Source organism: Neovison vison, chromosome 8 (assembly GCF_020171115.1).
Source record: "Neovison vison isolate M4711 chromosome 8, ASM_NN_V1, whole genome shotgun sequence".
NCBI lineage: Eukaryota > Metazoa > Chordata > Mammalia > Carnivora > Mustelidae > Neogale > Neogale vison.
The window spans coordinates 125,053,128-125,071,814 of record NC_058098.1 but is presented as its reverse complement, the minus strand read 5'-3'; the positions used below and the strand labels follow the sequence as shown (position 1 = coordinate 125,071,814).

The 18,687-nt window shown below is 52.2% G+C and overlaps 1 protein-coding gene across 1 annotated transcript in view; it reads right to left on the bottom strand.

Moving 5' to 3' along the window:
• Positions 1-18,687, bottom strand: part of ADCY3 (adenylate cyclase 3) — a 79,539-nt gene that overhangs the window by 33,509 nt on the left and 27,343 nt on the right. Inside the window, exon 3 of the mRNA XM_044261968.1 lies at positions 8,637-8,786. Within this exon, the coding sequence (XP_044117903.1) occupies positions 8,637-8,786 (150 nt within the window). The remainder of the gene's footprint in view (positions 1-8,636; positions 8,787-18,687) is intronic.

Genomic DNA, 18,687 nt, shown 5'->3' with positions numbered 1-18,687 from the left:
GGCTGAAGAAGGGGAGGAGGCCCAGAGAAGCCAGCGTCCTGCTGGAGGCCGCCCAGCCGCCAGGGCATCTCCCCACACCCCCCGTCAGTGTACATGCTGCTTTATCCCCGCCACCCCCACCCCCGGCAAGGCTTAGAAAACAAGATAAATACACACCGACAAAATCCAAAGTGAGACATGAACCATGATATACTCAATTCTGAAATGAGGCCTCCTCTGCAAAGGATCTACTGAGCGTATTTTTAATTAAAAATTTTTCACCGAGGCATCTAAACACTGTGAGGGACCACAGAGGCCAAGACCTCAGACAGCTCCTCACACGGGAGCCACAACCAAACCAGCTTCCCCGACTTTCTGCAGCCCTTTCTAGCATTTTCACATCTACAATCCCATTTTTTTTAAAAGATTTTATTTATTTATTTATTTATTTATTTGACAGACAGATCACAAGTAGGCAGAGAGGCAGGCAGAGAGAGGGGGAAGCAGGCTCCCTGCTGAGCAGAGAGCCCGATGCGATGTGGGGCTCGATCCCAGGACCCTGGGATCATGACCTGAGCTGACCTAAACCAATGAGCCACCGAAGCGCCCCTACAATCACATTTTTATTGTCACCAGAGGTCCTCGTGGGAGGACAGTGATATGGGATTGCTGACCTTTCCTCCTCACTGGCACTCAGCCGACCTTCCCAGATGTCAGGTCGGCCCTGCCACCCAGGGAGGGAGGCAGCCGGGTCCCATCCTACCTGGGGCCCCTTCCCCAGCCAATGTCCCCAAGGCAGGAGCCAGCGTGACAGCAGCCAATAGCAGGAAAGGGCTTCACCATCTCTAGTGTTCTCACCATCTCCGTGTTCTTACTTCAGCGATTTCCAGACAACCCCATGATGATGGCATTATCTGTAATCTCACTTTTGCAGAAAAGTGAAGACCAAACAGGCAGAGTGCCAACATCACAAGGCGAGGAGGTGGGAAAGCCGGGTCTCACTTCTCCCTAGAAAATGCTGGAGGAGTGAGTAATGGACACAAATCCTAGGGCCAAGTTCATCAGCGGGGCCCACCTGTGGTGCAGGCTTCAGACCCTGGAGTCGGTCCCAGGGAGAGGCGCACACAGAACGGCAGGTGCGTGCAAGGACCTCAGGCCTCAGTCCTTACGGGCGAGAAAAGCAACCAGCTGCTCGGGGCTGGCCTGACGCTCACACAGTGCCTTCCCATGCGGTTTTGAAGATCAGGCGTGGGTACGGGGTTTTCTTTCAGAGCAATGAACATGTTTTAGAACTAGATATGGTGTCTGCACAGCCTTGGGAAAGTACTCAACGGCACCCTTTCGTATGGTTAACTTGATGGTACAAGAATTTCACCTCCATAAAAAGGAAAAAAGAAAAAAAAAGCAAATTTGGAAAGCTCTAAGACCTTTTCTAGCAGAGAACAACTTAGCACATTGTAGTTTTTAAGGTTTTTTTTGAAAGATTTTATTTATTTGACAGAGAGAGAGAGACAGCGAGAGAGGGAACACAAGCAGGGGCAGTGGGAGAGGGAGAAGCAGGCTTCCCACGGAGCAGAGAGCCCGATGCAGGGCTCCTCCCAGGACCCTGAGATCGTGACCTGAGCCGAAGGCAGACATCCAAGACTGAGCCACCCAGCCACGCCTAAAGTTATTTTTAAATATTTCCCAAACACCCAAAGGATGAGAAGTTTGGGTGGTCTTTTCTACGCTTCTATCTTCAGATTTTTATCCGACAACCACCATCCGATAGGAGACAGCCCAGGTGCACCGTGCAAAATGGACTCTCCATCCGGCATCCACAGTGCCACGTGACGCAGGCGTCCACGCTCGGACAGCTGGTTCTTAGCCGCTATTCTTACCAGCTATCTACGAGAATAACGTGTTACTTCTATAATCAGGAAAACATGCTGAGGACACTCTCAAAACACAGAGGAAGAAAAAAAGACTGGTAGGGATAAATCTCTATCAGTGGTTTTTTTTTTTTTTTTATACTTGTCTGCATTTACCAAATAGTCTACAATGTATTCTAAAATACACAGACAAGGAAAGCTCTTCCCAGCCTCAGTCTACCTGGCCCGTGACTTGAGCCAAAGGAGTCCTCAGCAGGAAAGAGCTCACGGGACGCCACGACCTCCTCGGGGCCCCCGCCCTGCCACTGGGGTTTTCAAACAGGCATTTCTGGAGGAGCTGCTGCAATCCCATATCAAAGCAGCATTTTCTCAATAAACCAGGAAGATTTAACCACCCAAGTGCATTCTCGTTCACTGCTGGGAGAAGTGTAAATTCTTTGAACCTCTACATGAGACAATTCAGTAATATTTCTCAACATTAACCATGAATGTGCCTGGTTTCCTAAAAAATGAGAACTACTACCGAGAACTACCACATGAGCCGTTAATTCTACCTCTGGGTTTACACCCCGAAGAATCGAGAGCAGAGAGTCAAACAGGTCGGCGTCCGCCCGTGTTCACAGCAGCGCGATGCCCCTCAGCTGGGAAGGAAACAACCCAACTGGGCATCCACAAACAAGGGGATACACAGATGTCGTGTGTACGGGCAACAGAACATTACTGGGCCTTGAAAAGGAAGGACGTCCCGCCACGTGTGGCACCACAGATCAATTCCGAAGACGTTGTGCAAAGAATGAGAAGCTGGTCGCAGACGGACGTGATACTACCGACGTGCGGTACCGAGGAAAGGGAAACTCAGAGAGACAGAAAGTAGGATGGTGGCAGCCAGGGGAAAGGAAGGGGGAGCAGCTAGTGTTTCATGGCCACAGAGTTTCGGTCTGAGATGATAAAAAAGTTCTGGAAAGGAATAGCAGTGAAGGTTGCACACAACAGCGTGAACTCAATGCCACTGAGAACAGTACACTTGGAAGCCCAGTTAAGTAAACGTTACTTCTCGATCACAGAATATGATGCAGTCATTTACAAGGATAAGGCAATGCAATGTCACCGTAGAACCCTCTAGAAGAGCAGGTGAAAGACCTGGGGCAGGAAAGGGGTATACTACTTGCCTGTGTGTGCAAAGTCTGTGCCCCAGATTTGGAAGTAACTGGAATCCTGAAAGGGTCCACAAGGTGACGGTGGCGGTCTGAGGGATGGTGAAGTGGATGGCCATGCAGGGAACCTTACTTTCCACGGAATAGCCTTTTTCACTCCTTCATAATTTTATACCATGTACACTCTGAGCTACTTAAGATTTAACTTCAAGGCATTGAAGAGGATGTCCAACCTTTTCTTCTTGCTATTATAGAGGTGCTTACACCAGATCAACGCTTCAGCCAAGACCAACCAGAAACGCTGGATAAGACGGCTATCTGAAAACCACGGGAAACCACACAGGGAGCTAGGATGAGAAGGGACAAGGTTCTGAGGGCAGGGAAACACATTTCAGTGAGGCCGACACACTCTGCCCCCTTTCGCCCTTGAGACCAGGGGTCGGAGGCCAGCCAGAGAGCGAGGGCTATATGCTTTTGAGGGGCTGGAGAGACGGGGATTGCTGAGCTAGGATTCCAAGGCGGAACAGAGGGGCGAGGTCCTGGAGAGGAGAGATCCTTTCTCTACATACATCTTCTCGAAGCATCTGCTGACCCCCAAGCTACAGGAGGCGAGAGAGACGGAGAACCCAAGCAGAAAGTGACAGCGGAAAGGCTGAAGTCAAAGGGGAGTCTGGGCAGTCCTCTCAGTGCTGGGAGTTCAGGGCCCCTCAAGAGTGGAAGCAGCCTTTGACTTAAAACCCCCGAAGGACACTTTCCCAAGAGGAGGCACAAAGAGAAACCCGCTCTCAGACCAAAACCCAGCCCTAAATCTTCTCGTCCCCACGCTGGATCAAGATGATCTGCAAGAGAAGTAAGTCCTCTCAGGAGAAACATATTCACCAGAGCCATGACTACTCTCTGTACACGACATTCAGCATTTAATTTATCCAGCATTAAAAAAAAAAAAAAAAAAAAAAAGTCCAGAATGCCACGAGAGGCAAAAGTCAATAGGGAAAAACCAAAAATCATGAAGGAAAAGCAGACCCATTGGTCTGTCAGACATCACAGTTGTCAGAGCCTTTAAAATGTTCCATATGTTCCAAAGAATAGATGACAATGCACAGAACTTAACCGGAGAACTGGAATCTGTTCTGTTTCGTTTTAAATCAAGTGGAAGTTCTAGAAATGAAAAAATAGTGAAATTAAGAATTCAACAGAGGAGCTCAAGCATTGATTTAATAAAGCAGATAAAAGGATTAGTAACCCAGAGGTTAGGTCAGTAAAAATATTCAGTCTGGAGCCCAGAAAAAAAAAAAAATGAAGAAGATGACTCAGGGGAATAAAAAGAGAGAGATAGAGAGAGATTCATGGAACATGGTAAAAATGTCTAATAAGGACATCTAGAGTCCTGGAAGGAAAGGACAGAATGAAGCAAAAAGACACTGGCTGAAAATTTCAAAACTGACGAAAAACCTCAAGCCATCAATTCAAGGAGCTCTTCAAATACCAGGCAGAGTAGCTGTAAAGAAAAGTGCTAAGCTCATCCTTAGGAAACTGTGGACACCAAAGAAAATTGTAAAAGCAACCAGAGGAAAAACTACTGCATTACTTCAAGAGGAGCAGCGTGTGTCTGACAGCTGGCATTTCAACGAAAATAGTGGAAGCCACAAGATATTGGAAAGACACCTTCAAAGGGCTCAGAGTAAAGCAGAGTCAACCTAGAATTCTCCTTCTGAGAAATGAACTTCAAAACTGAAAGCAAAATGGACACATTTCTAGGCAATTAGAAATGGAGAGAATTTACCACCAACAGACCTTCAAGAAAAGTGACACTAAAGGGAATTCTTCAGGATGGAAGCACAAAAATGAAGAAACAAGAGAGCATCTGAGAAGGCAGAATGGGGGCAAGTGTGTGCACTGGCTATTTGCTGTGGGAAGATGCAGTCATACCGTCTGACGGGGCTTCAGATATATGTGGAGTTAAAATATATTACAATTGCCAGAAAGTCTGGGGGAGGGGGAATTGAGCGTTGTGAGGTCCTTGCACTGTGACCAAAAAGGTCACAGTACTAGTTTGGAGTAGATGAAAACGCACAATTGACACGTACCGACATTATGTCATTGCTGAAAGATATTTTGATGCATTTTGCAAAATACATGTCATCCTTAAGTACATCAAAGTCAAGCAAAAAATGCAACGTCAAAAATAAAGTTTCGACAGATTCCAAAGGACTGAAATCATACAGAGTATGTTCTCTGACTGCACCAGAAGTAAACTAAAAATCAGTAATGAAAAGACGACCTTAAAAATTCCCTGTATCTTGGGGCGCCTGGGTGGCTCAGTGGGTTAAGCCGCTGCCTTCGGCTCAGGTCATGATCTCAGGGTCCTGGGATCGAGTCCCGCATCGGGCTCTCTGCTCAGCAGGGAGCCTGCTTCCCCTCTCTCTCTCTGCCTGCCTCTCCATCTACTTGTGATTTCTCTCTGTCAAATAAATAAATAAAATCTTTAAAAAAAAAATTCCCTGTAACTTTGCAAATTAATTAATGTCCTCTCAAATAGCCTGTGGATCAAAGATACCTTGATGGAAATTAAGACATATCAAAATTTGTAGAAGAAAGCAAAAAACAAGGAGTGAGGGAAATCTATAGCATCTGGTGCATGTTTTAGAAAATAAAAACGCTAAAATTATTTGCTAAATTCCATCTTGAGAAGGTAAAAAAAGAACATGATGTTAACCGTGAAGAAAGCAGAAGAAAATCAAAGTAAAAAACAACTAATTATAGAAGTGTAAAAAAAAAAAGCAACAAAAAGTGGTTCACCGAAAAGGCCCAAACATTAATAAACCTCAACTAAGACAGATTAAGGACAAATAAAAAAAACAGAAGGTACAAACTACCAACACCAGTAATGAAAAAGGAATATCACTACAAATACCACAAAGATAGAGAATAAACATGTCAAAAATGCAACATATATATATGAAATGGATGAGTTCCTGAAAAAAACAAAAGCAATCTATAACTTACACAAAAAACCAAAAAACCAAAAACCTTGTACTTGTGAAGGAAACGGAGTCTCATAAAGGAAACTCCTGAGCCACGGGACCTCACTCGTGAGTCCTTTCAATCCTGTAAAGAACCCGTACATTCTTCAAGCCATCCCAGGTTAAAAAAAAGGAAACACTTTTCAAATTAGCTCCTAAGTCCAGCACAACCGCGATGCCCAAACCTGCCAAGGACGTGGGAAGAAAACAAAAATGCAAGCAGCTCTCTTCCATGCACAGCCACAAGAGTCCTAAGGGAAACATGAGCCAAGTGCAAGGCACAGTGGTGCTGGGGGGCTGCAGAATTCTGCCCCTCCTGAAGGGGACAGTGCCTTCCTCATTTCCAGAGGGATTCACGCATGTTATCCCATCTTCGCCAAAGGTTTTATTCTCATGTACGCTTTACACATAGGGAAACTGAGGCCCAAAAAGGGGAAGATGCTGTCCCAAGGTCACACTGGGGCTAGAGCAGGGCGAGCCAAATTCATTCCACGTGATGGGCATTTACAGGCACCTGTGTTGTCCCAGCTTGGCCTGTTTGTGTGTCTCCTCCCCCGCCCCCCCACCTCCCTTCTGCCTCCCTGGACCTCCCACTCTTGCAACCAGGGTCTGCTCTGCGGTTGCGGCCCTGGGCAGGCAATAACGTGGAACAGCAGTTCCACAACAACAACAACGTGGAACAGCAGTTCTACAGCCTGGACACGCAGCAGCGCCCCCTGGCTGCCATGTGGCATGCGGAAGTCCTAGAGCGCGTGGTCCCCAGGCTCCTGACGCTGACCCTGCCTCGAGGGGACATCAGAAAATGCCCAAGCACTGCATGGCCCGTGCACTGCAGCCTGATCAGCAGCATGTCCAAGCTCTACAGGCTATGAAGCACTCCCGCCGGGTTCCTACCTGCAGGGAACCCCACAAGACAAGTAACAACACTCCTGCTTTGCAGACGAGGAAAGCGAGGCTGCAAGAGGTGGGCAGCTTGTCTAAATTATCTCTGCAGAGGATAACAGGTCCAGGGGAGACACAGGACCTTCCCCAGCACCCCAGGAGCAGCGCCCCCTCTCCTGTGACCGAAGATGTCCTGGGTTAGCCAGTTACACGTTGTGAGACAGACAAGATGAACAGGGATGCTGGGAACCACACAAGTCCGAGGGACAAAAACTCCTGACCTAGCTGAGCGGGGACACAAGTGGTTGTTAACGTCGAGAACCCAGTGGGATGCCTCCGCAGTAGGAGAGAGGAGATGCGAAGACAGACAAGACAGCATAAAAGCCAGAAACTGAAAAACACCTTTCAAGAGACTCCATAAAGCTGGTACAGCGGGATTCTCTACGTCCAGGCAAGCAGGAGCAGCTCCTGGGGAACCACGGGATACAGGGATGGGAGAAGGAGACACACAGTGCACTCTCAGCTTGAACTTGGCCCTTTGGGGCAACGGAGGCTGGGGAGACTTCTCTGCTAAAACCTGTCTTCTGAAGAAGCTGGCTCCCAGGCCCAGCTCAGAAGCTTCTAGCAATCCCTGGTAAACAGACAAAGCCCATCCTCGGGACTCAGCCAACAACTCAGTGTGTGCCTTTGAAGAGCACCATTGAGAGAGGGTGAGGCCCGACCACAGGGCTCCCCAGCAAGCCTTCCAGAACGGCCCCCCAAAACTATGGCTCTGTCCACCTGAGTGGCAGGGTCTGTAAAAACAACAATTTCAGCAAATCCAGAGCCAAGAGCACCACCTGAGCCCAAAATGACATGGTTCCCAGCCCAGAGAATCCTGTATCTTCAACCTATTGAGTCTGTTAGGGGGAAACAAGCCTATGGGTAACAGGAAGGTGGCAGATGTAACTTCTGCAGACCTTTGAAAGGCATTTGAGATGAATCCAGACCAGAAACTATTTAAACGACTGAATCACAGGAGAACCGGATGGGTCAGGCTGGAGTAAAGCCAGTAAACAAAGAGTGGGGACAGCAGGCACTTCTCTCCATGGAAAAATGTAAACAGCGGGGTCCCCCGCGTTTGGGCTGGTTTTACTTCTTCATCAATGACTTAGAAGGAGAAGGAAATAGGAACCTGCCCTGAGCCCAAAGGAAACTGAGCACCCTGGGTGGAGGGGAGCAGGCTGGGGGACCTCACAGGCAAGGCCCCCAGCTACGGCTGGGCCCACCACAGCAGCAGAGACCCCAGCGCCGGCCAGCCCGCGGCAGGTGCTCGCAGCCAGGGGGCCAGAGAACCAGAAAGCGCAGCAGTGGAGGTGATGCCCCGGGGGGAAAAGTATTCAAAAGAAACACACAGAACTTTTTAGCCTGAGAGAGGAACACAGGAAGTCACCGGTGACTGCTTGGGTCAATGCAGTTCTTTACAAAGTTTTAAATTACAGGGGAAAACACACAGATGAAGGGGAGGTTTAGGTCAAGCACGGAGGAGGAGAGAGGAGGGAGGTTCCAGCGAGAGAAACTCCCTGACGTCAGGAGGAGCTCTCTGGGGGCGAGAGGCCCGGGAGGCTGCCAACCCCTGACCCTGGCAGTGAACTCTGACCCCTCCTCCCCCGCTGGGTCCGGCCCTGGTTCCCCCCCACCCCCCCACCCCCAGATCCAGGCCGGCGGCCACCCCAAAGGAGACTCGCCTGCTGTTGGCTCTGCTCCTCCAGGTTCATCTTCACCTCCAGCGACTGGCGGGCCTCCAGGAAGGCCTTGCGGTGCTTGCGGTCCGCCATGTAGTAGGACATGATGCCCACGACGATGGCGCACAGGTAGAGGAAGACGTTGGCCAGGATCTGTACCCCGAGGAGAGAAAAGGACAACGATGAAGGTGCCAGCTCAGGAGGAGGGATGGAGGGGAGGGGGGCGCAGGAGTAACAAAAATCAACTCCCAAGCTGCACGGTGCCCATGGGGGACCCCAGCGAGCCTATCTGGGTCCCGGGAACAGACCCTGTCCCACTTGCCACTGGTGGGTGAGGCCCAGGCCTGGAAGCCTGGTCAAGGGGCTGTTCTCCCCACCTGCTTCACACCACAGCTAAACTGGCCAATCCTGTCCACCTGTGAGGTCCCTCTGCTACCCAGTTCGTTCATTCATTCATTCATTCATTCACGTACTCATTCATTCAACCAGTACTTGCTGAGGACCTAGTAGGTGCCCTTAGCTGCTGTGCTGATTAGCAGGGCTGGAGAGGGTCCAGCCCCCAGATCCACCAGGCAGGAGCGTATGACTCTAAAAGCTACAGGTTGTATGGAAGGTCACAAGGGACAGGCAGCCACCCCGGGCCGACCCGCAGTCATCACGCGACCTTATGTGTGGGCTGCAGGCGTGGAGGGGGCTGGGCTTCATGGGCACCCCCTCAGCCAGCCCACCTGCCAGTCCCAGTACCCGGGTGCCATGAGGAAGCTACAGGAAGGGGAAAGGGCAACTGTGGGGCCAGACTCCTGTTCTGCAAGCTCAGTGGCACAAAGCCCTCCTTGGGGCATTGAGAGTCTATTCCTCCCTCCTTGGCCCCCTGCAGGCTCCCCCTGGTGCCTGTGGTCCCCAGCCTTCCATAGGCTACTGGGATCGCAGACCTGACTGCCTCCTGCCAGACGCAACCTTGGCTTTGGACCCGAACATAAAACCACATCTGATTTCCTAATGCTTGTGCAAATGGCCACAGCCTTTGACCTTGACTGGGTCCCATCTAGGGCTGGCCCAGGTTCTCGCTCTACCATTTCTCCAGCTCCCATGAGGCCCATTTCCAGGTTGGGTTCCTCCCACATCCCCCAGGAGGGCAGCTCACATCCTCCCCACCTGGGCTCCCTGATCCCCGCCAGGGGAGGCCTGACCCCTTCTCTGAAGGGTGTGGCTCTTCAGGCAGAAGTTTGTAGCTGAGATGTGGGTAGGGTGACAAAGGTTCTTCATTTCTGACCCCTTGGAGAGACAAGTTCTCCTAGTGAAGTATCATGTTTTCCGAATTTTCTGAATAGGTGAAAAATGCAGGAACATCAATTTTAGATTCTTGAACAAGATGGTTTAATAGACAATAAGAGAGGTTAACTCTGACGTGAATGTCCTGGGGACTCTTGGTTGTGCCATATTCCTACTTCTGTTTCACCAGGGCTGATCAGTCCCCAGCAGAACGTTCCTGCAGGCCTGGGTGACGTGTGTGTTGCTACTGGTCATCAAACACAGATGTCACGAGCTCCTTCAGTGGCTGGTTCCAGCAAATACCACCTCACTGTGTTTTTGGGTCTGGGCAGCCCCGAACGCCCACACCATTCATGCGGTGGGTGGGCAATTTCAAAGTCCCATGGGACGTCTCCTGCTCTTCTGCTTGGGCATGACAGACCATTTTCACCTGAGCTCTCAGTATCTGTATGGCCTCAGGCTACTTACTAAATACCCGCGAGTCCAAAGAGCCACCAGTTTATGTTGGGTCCAAGCAAATCACACAGACCATGCTGAGTCTGAAAGCCAGTCTTGGCCTGAGGTCCAGGACCTCCTACCAGCCCAGAGGCTACCTGTATTTCCAAGGCAGTATAACTTTGGACATCTGCCCAGCCCCAAGTTCAGGGTACAGGAAGCCAGTCAACAAGGTCAGGCTGTACCTCACACATCCTCACTGAGCAGTCGCACTTTGCCAGAGTCCACGTGGGGTCCAGATACAGCAGTCACCAAGGCCAAGGGTCTCCGGCTTTATGGGACTCTGGGTCCTAGAGGTCAGGGGAGTACCTGCACATCAGGAGTCACATGTCTGGGCCCCATAGCTACCAGTGTCCATGACTCCAAACCAGAGGCCCCAGGGAAGCTTGCCTGGGGCCATAGGCTCATCTTGGGTCCCAGCCACAACTAGTCTAGGCTGCCATACCGGACCAGGGACAGAGCTTCATGCTCAAGGGTCTCTTTGCCCCGCAACAGGCTCAGCCTGACCACCTGGCACGGTGGATGGAACAGACTCTGTGAAGCGAACTTCGCTGAGGCTGTGCCAGGATTACTGTTGTCACGACCCATCGGGCTACCCTCTGAGAAAATCACACCCACTCTGTGACAGTCAGCAACTACAGTGGGAAAGCCTCAGACAACCCCCACCAAAGATGGTTATCCAAGGAGCAAAACAAGATTCAGGCTCGGCTCGCACTTGGCAACCATTTACATGGCGCCACACTCCCTTCCACGAACCCTATTTTGAAACAGGTTCCCCTTCTGCCTTCCACTTGTAGGTGCAGACAACAAGTGTAGAAGGCAGACTGGCCAGGGGAGCAGCCTCTTGCTGGATGGGCGACCCACTAGTTCAGGTACCTTCTCTGGGTCCCTGCTTTGCCGTCTATGAGCTGAGGAGCGGGCCAACTCCTCTCGCACGTCCCTGCCGTCCTGACCCCATCTGGCCCTCATCAGGCTGCACTTGGGAGGGTGAAGGTTGGGCCTGGAGAGAACCCACTCGAAAAGGCTGGAGGGAGGAAGGAAGGCAAGGACGGGTCGTTCACACTGCGTCTTGTTCCCGGAGCACCCCGAATTACAGAGGGCGTGGCCCACCCCTTCTTGACCTGCGCCTTCAGCTCACGTGTGCAGGGACGTGGAGGCAAATGGCCATGACTGGGTCACACACTGGAGACCCATGTGGGTCCTGCAGGTCCCTCCCATGCCAGGGAATTCTTTCCTGGCCTCCCAGGGAGCTTATTCCTTCCTAGAGAATTCTCCCAGAAGCCCCAGGCTGTGGGATTCTCAGAGCTCCCTCAGGTCTCTAAACTTGCCTCGACAAAAGAAAGGGTCCTCAGGGTTGCTGTTGCTCTGTTCCAACCCAACCCCTCTGTTCCACGCAGCCATGGCTCCCAGGCTTGGAAGGAGCTTGGCAGCCCCCCCCAACCCCTGCCAGGCAGCAAGTGGTGGAAGGATAGCCAAGGCCCCACAGGTGACTCTCTGCCTCCAGGTCCAGGCCATGAATCAGATCGGGCGATGCTGCTAAGCCAAGGAGACCTCCAGCCAGGAAGCCAGGGTTCACTAGGAAGGAGGAAGGTTCGGGAGTGAGGAGTTGCTGCTCTGCTCATCGGGGAGGCTCTCAACATGCAAAACACACAGCAACACAGTCACCTGGGTAATGGCTGCCCGGCCGGCTCCACCCCGGGGGGGTGGGGGGTGCTCAGGGGTTGGACGTGGGGGGCAGAGGTCTGCCAACGCTGCTGGGTGATCCTGCTGTGCGGCCTGCTGTGTGCCCAGGGCCAGAAAACCTCCTCCCGTTCTCAGCCCAGCACGGTGCAGGCATCGAGGAATCCGCGGGGACTGAGACACTGTCCCTGCCCCCAGGGCTGCCGCTGGCGGGAGGTGGCCCCAGTCCAGGGAGGACAAGATGGGGTAAGCAGGGAGGCTGTCCTCTCTCCAAAACACACTGATGAGTTCTGCTCCCACTACAGGTTAACAATTGTAGAACCAAGGAAAACTTGAACCCCAGCAAGCATCTGACCCTTGTCTCTCATGTGACTGGGACAAACAGGCATCTCCAAGCTGAGCCCTGAGCCCTGCTGTCTTACAGTAAGTCCTGGGGCACGCCCCCCCTCCTCATGCCAGGGTAAGGGGGGAGGGTCTCCTTTTCAGGACTCATCTCCGCCCTCCAGGGCTGCCTTCGCCCACCCCCAGCTACACCTGACCTACCCAGCAGGCCCCTCCTTCTCCTCAAGAGCCCTGCTTAGGCCCCCGGCGGCACCCCCCGCCACCCCTGTGCTCCCCCGGCCCACCTGAGAGGTAGTGCAACCACGTCACAACTCACCCCCTGCCCCGACCCCTTCAGCCTCTGGTCAGCTGACTAGAAACCATCACAGACCTGACCTCCCAGCCTCAAGATCTCCCTGGGAGCCAGCCCTCGAGTCAATATCCCCTCTGTGCACCCCACACCTTTCCCACCCCACCCCACCCCACCCCAGATCAGAACAGAGGAACAAGGCTCGGTCACTTCCCTGGGGACCGTGCAGGCCAGGACAGCAGGGGAGACCATCCCGTGCAGGAAATATCCAGAGGCGAAGGCTGAGCCTGCAAAGAGTCCCAACAGAGGCCAGGCAGTTGGGAGGGTCACACTGGGTCAGGGAGGTGTTGCCCAGCTTCAGGAAGTCTCCAGTCTTGGAAACAAAGACCGGTTTGGACACCGCACTCGGTGACCCCCTGAGCATGGCAGCATGGCCGGGAGGCTTCTCCTCTCCATCACTGTCAACACGGCCTGCCCTGGGGCACTCCAGGGACAGGGTTCGCACACAGGACACATGACCCTGGGAACAGAAGGGGAAGAGGTTCCCAGCCGGGGCAGGCCCATGGGAGCCTTGATGCATGGCCTCTGGCTCCAGGGGAGATGGGGTTCAGGCAGGGGGCCGTGGTGCCACCGTGAGCCTGTTCCACTGGATGCCCCACACCAGGCTTCAGACTTGGGGTGATTCCCCCGCACAGCAAGCCTGAGAAGTCCCGTTCTGGGGTGCCATCAGGGTCACCTCTTCTTATCCCAGTGGTCCCCTTTCTCCAGAGAAAGAGACTGGGCCTCAGTCTCAGGGCAAAAGAACTGTTTGTTTTTTTAAATGTGAGATTTTTAAAACAATGAGGAGAATGAATGAATCTCCCAAGTGGGCAAACATTCAGAAAACAGCTTCATCTAACCCACGACAGCCGGATGGAGTGTCTGTTAATACCCCAGCTCCGAGACGCAGCCGTGAGAAAATTCCTTCACAAAATCCTTCCCCTTGGAATCTGATGAATCACAAAATCCTGCACATTTCTAACAGCCCCCGGGGACACGGGGCCCGGCCAAGCAGGACTTTAAAAAAGAAGTCATCCTATCCGAGGAGGGCTGGTGCCTCCCTTGCCTAGGCTGGCCCCTCCCCATAGGCTCATTCCAGCCTGGAGATTCCAGAACACTCTAGAACTAGGGAGAAGAAACCCAGAGAGAGAAAGCTGCTCTGGGGAATCAACATCCTTACCAGCTGCCCTCAGAGACTTTGTGATGCTCTGTGTCGGGGGAAGACCACATTGGAGCCTCTGTTCATTAAAACTAACTTAGATGTTTTGGAAAAAAAAAAAAAATCTCCAAGGAGCTGTAGGGCAGGAAGGAGCAAGGGAGCAGGCCCCTCTGTAGGTAACCAGGCTCCCCAACCTAAGGAAGCCAGGCCAGTGCCTGCGGTGGTCCCATACAGTGCCCGAGAGACACCCCTCTCTGGAGCTCACTGCAGACCATAGGTGGTCCTCATCAGCCAGGTCCCTGCTATGTCCCCTCTTCGCAGAGACCTACCCTGACGACCCCCCGACTCTCACATTTTCCTGTTTTAGACCCTGCAGAGAAGTACCTGCACTTCCCATTCCCTGATCTTCTTATTTGTCCATTTACTCTGTTTACGTCACTAGAAAGCCAGCGCCCAGGGGACAGGGCTCTGTTTCTGTTTCCCTGCCAATTCCCCAGCCCTAGGACTGTGAGTCCACACGGGAAGGCCGGTGCCCGCTGGATGAATGCATGGCAGAGAGAGGTCAGGCTGTGTGGCTTGGAGCAAGTCCCTTCCCCTCCCAAGACTGAGAGGTGTCTCAGTCCCCTCGGTGGTCCTGAAGGCTCCTCCACAAGATCAAAACAGAGGTCATGAGCAAGACCACCTGGTCCAGGGCTGAGCACAGAGCAGGTGCTGAGTGACTCTGGGAAATCAGTCCCTCCTGACGATACTGTAACAGTTTGCTCAGAGCCTCCAGGTTCACGATCCTCATTTGTTCACGAGTCAAGTTCCTATTCTCATTTTATGGAAGACAATTGGATTCAGAGGCATGAAGCAACAAGGCTATGGTCTCCTGACGGTGCTGACGCTAGAGCCAGATCTCTTTCCTCTTCTGTCCCCACTCCAAGCACAGAGTTCAAGTTTTAAGACATTAATAAAAACCTGCCCCCAACCCAGGAGACTGAACATTAGAAGGCAGCCTGACCAGACCTGTACTGCCCGGGAACTGGTCCTCTGTTGGCCTCGCCCTGACAAGCCAGCACAGGACCTGAGCAGGAGTCCAGGACCTGCCCTGCGTTACTCAGCTGAGTTGTGATGAGGCTCAGCAGAGGCTGGGTGGAGTCTGAGGCACCTGCGGCCCATGGGGAGCACAGAACCCAGAAAGGACAACGGGGGCCACTCTCCTGCTACTCTAAAGCTAACTCTCGCATCACTGTGCCAAGAGATGTCTGGGGTCTCCAGTAAATACAACCCTACTCCTTATCATTCAAGGTTTGAGCCTTGGGGTACCACTGAGCTATCCTTCCAAGCTGGGCATTTGTCAAGTTTCCACCAGGGGCCTCAAAACAAGAAAACCTCTAGAAGCTTCCAGCTAGTTTTATAGCTTGGGCATGCCTCTGCTAAAAAACATTCAATGTCTACCCTTTGCCAAAATAAAAACGGCTTCTAGAATAGGCATCCAGCCAACCTGACATGTTACAAGAAGTCCTCCATGATCCACTGGGTTGTCAGAACAGTCTCTCAGGTTGTGCACTGCACAACCCCAGGGGCACCACTCTGCAGACTCTGACCTGACGGCTCCCCTGCAGGTGTGGAACATGGCATTCCTAACAACTGGGTTCTAGTATCACTTATTTATTCTACCTGGCTGCTGCCCAGTGCGCTCCCCTCACCCCAGCCACACTGATCCTCTCTCCAATCCTCCAGTAAGATTGGCTCTACAGCTCTAACCAGAACATCCTGCCTCTGCTCCGCCTGTGGAGGGCCACACGGGATGACCCTCCAGCATAACCTGGCTCAAACTCCCAGCACATACCTGTTATTGTTACAGTCCCAAGACCCAGCTCCAACCCCCATTCCCCAAACAGAACTATTCATTCATTCATTCATTCATTCATTCATTCATTCATTCGAAGGTTTTGTGAATGTCCACCCTGTGCCAGGGAGATGCTTGGCATGTCGCAGTGAACACAGCAGAGGCAGTTCCAGCTATCAGGAGTGGATGTTCTGGTGACAGTAGATAGAAAAGAAACATAATTCAACAACAAGAGGGTCAGAGCTCAGCAGAGAATAGAGATGATGAAGTGACGGGCAGCTGCTTCGGATCAGAAGGCAAGGGAGCCGGCGGGCCCCATTCTCGACTCCCCGGAGGAGCACCGTACAGCCGCACCCTCTCCGAGACTCCTCCCTCCTGTGGATTCTGACCCCGGGATCCGTTCTGGCCCAAACGGACCTCAGCGTGGATGACGCGAGCGAACGCTGAGACACGCCCGCATGTGCTCTCGCATTTCCGCCGTTGCCTTGAGAACAATAAGCATGGAGACGCGCGGGGATCCAGCAGAACGAGGGACCCGTGGGAGCCCCGCAAAACCCAAGCTACGCCTGGAGCCCAGCCCAGCTGAACGCAGCCCCGACGAGCCACGCACTGTCCACGCTGAGCTCGTGCGAGTGAGGAACGTGGGGCTGCGAGCCACTCGGGGTCGGACGGGTCGTTAGTGCAGGCGCTCCTGAAGCAAGAACCTCGAAGCTGAGATATGAATGACAAAAAAGACCCCGCCACGGGAAAACTCAGAAGAAAGAGCATCCTGGCTGGAGAACACACACCTCTTTTCCACCGGACGCCCCCACTGTACCTTCTGCTGCTTCTCCCTGCCCGGGACACAGCCAAGTCCCCAAGGGCAGGGGCGTCTCTCGCTTCTGCAGCAGCCTCCGGGGCCGGCACAGTCACCGGCACAGAGCACAGTTAATGGCAAGAGAAGGCAGGCCAGAGAAGGGTCCACCCTCCACTGACATGTTCCCCTGGGTAAGAGCCAAAATGAGGCAGACAAAGGCTAGATCTGGGGGCGCTCCAGCCTGCCGGGGGCCAGGCAGCAGTGCATCTGGGGACGTGTCTGACCACAGCGACAAGGAGACACAGGGCTCCCGGCCTCTGCTGAGCGGAGGCCAGGGACGCTACAGAACACCCTACCAAGCACACAGCAGTCCCCACAGCAATTAATCACCTAGCCCCCCGTGTTGATAGACCTGAGGTCGGGAAACCTTGGCTAGAAAAAAATCATCTTCCTCTCTGATGCCCGAGTATTCACATGAAACTTCCCTAAGGTTTTTTAACTGCACGGTAATGAACTCTGAGGACAAAGATGCGAGCAAGCAGATGTTGATGTCCGTCACAGGCCTTGGGGCTGAGAGGAAATCGTGACTGATGCCCACTGAACGTAAGGACACGGTATCTTGACAAACCCACCCAGGATGGAAAGACGGCCATGTCCCTGGGGGCGGGGCGATGAAGACCAGAGAAGGCCATCCTGCCTGTCTCTCTGCAGGAGGAGACGCAGGAATGAACATCCCACACCTAATATTTTATACTGACCCAGGGATCAGTCACTTGAAGGGGACTAGGACACAGGGAATCAGCAAACCCCTAAAATTAGGGGCAAATGTTTCACCCTTTTCTGGGGAAGCAAGTCCATTGCTCTCACCAGATTCTCAGAAGGGTCTGTTAGCCCAGATACGTAAGAACCACTGAACTCATCAGAAGCTCCCCCTTCTCCTCCAGTGGCTTCACTACAGACAGAAGACATCTGGTCCCAGCATTCCATGTCTTCTCTTACTGATGTGACCCCATTACTTAGTCACCTTGGTCCTCTTCTCCAGGCCAAATAATTCCGATTTTACGTAAAAGGCTCTATTTTACAACATTTAATCATGTTTGGCTTCAGTTCCTTTTTTAAAAAACTCAACCCCACTAGTGTCTTGGGAAACAGTGGGGTCCCATACTGGGTCCTTGACATTAAAAAAAAAAAAAAAAAAAAAAGGCCTCAAGAGCTCAACTCTAGTGGGGATAAAGAAGCTACTAGAAAGAGAGGAAGCACAGACTGATCCTGATGGAGAAAAGGCTAGGGATGCCTGGGTGGCTCAGTTGATTAAGCACATGCCTATGGGTTAGATTGTGATTCCAGGGTTCTGGGATCAAGCCCCACATCAGGCTCTGTGCTCAGCCAGTAGCCTACTTCTCTGCCCGCCTCTTCCCCTGCTTGTGTTTTCTCTCTCTGACAAATAAATAAAACCTTTGGGGGGATAAAAAAGGGCATGTCAGCAAAGGCCCCCACAAGGGAGTAAAATCTGATCTGGCAAACTTGGTTGTGGACTTTCACACATACAACACTGAGCTTTTATAGATGTTTTAATATATGGGTTCTGGATGGTAAAGAACATTTAAGCCAATTTCTGATGACCAATATTAAATGAAAAAAAAAAGGCAAAAAATAATTAATTAGAAGCTCACGATAGTGAGCAGAGTGACAGCGGAGCTCCGTGCCTCCTGCTCTGGTCTTGTTGCCGCTGAGCAATCCAGCTGCATTTAATGCATAGACCCTGAATTTCTGGAAATGTCTTCGAATGAACTCGAGAACACAGGTACCAGCCCAGAGGAGGAGAAGCACGTCATCTAGAGACAGGAGATTTTTGGAATTCCGGAAACAGAACCTTCACATAAACCGAGCATGCGGAAATGTACAGGGAGATCGCCAATCACACAAAAACATCGGGGCCCGAGAGAGCAAGCTCTCAGGATTCCAGAGCTGCCGACCTCTCATTTCAGAGAGGCTCAGACCTTGAGAGTGAGCCTTTCTACAGGTTCTCCAGCTGCAGAAAGCAGCCACCGCTCCTCCTCCTTGGGGACGCCATCCCCTTCTCTCCCAATGTGCTGCTTAGGCCTTCCTCAGGGGTTTTTCTTCCCTGCAGCCCCTCAGAGCCCGTCC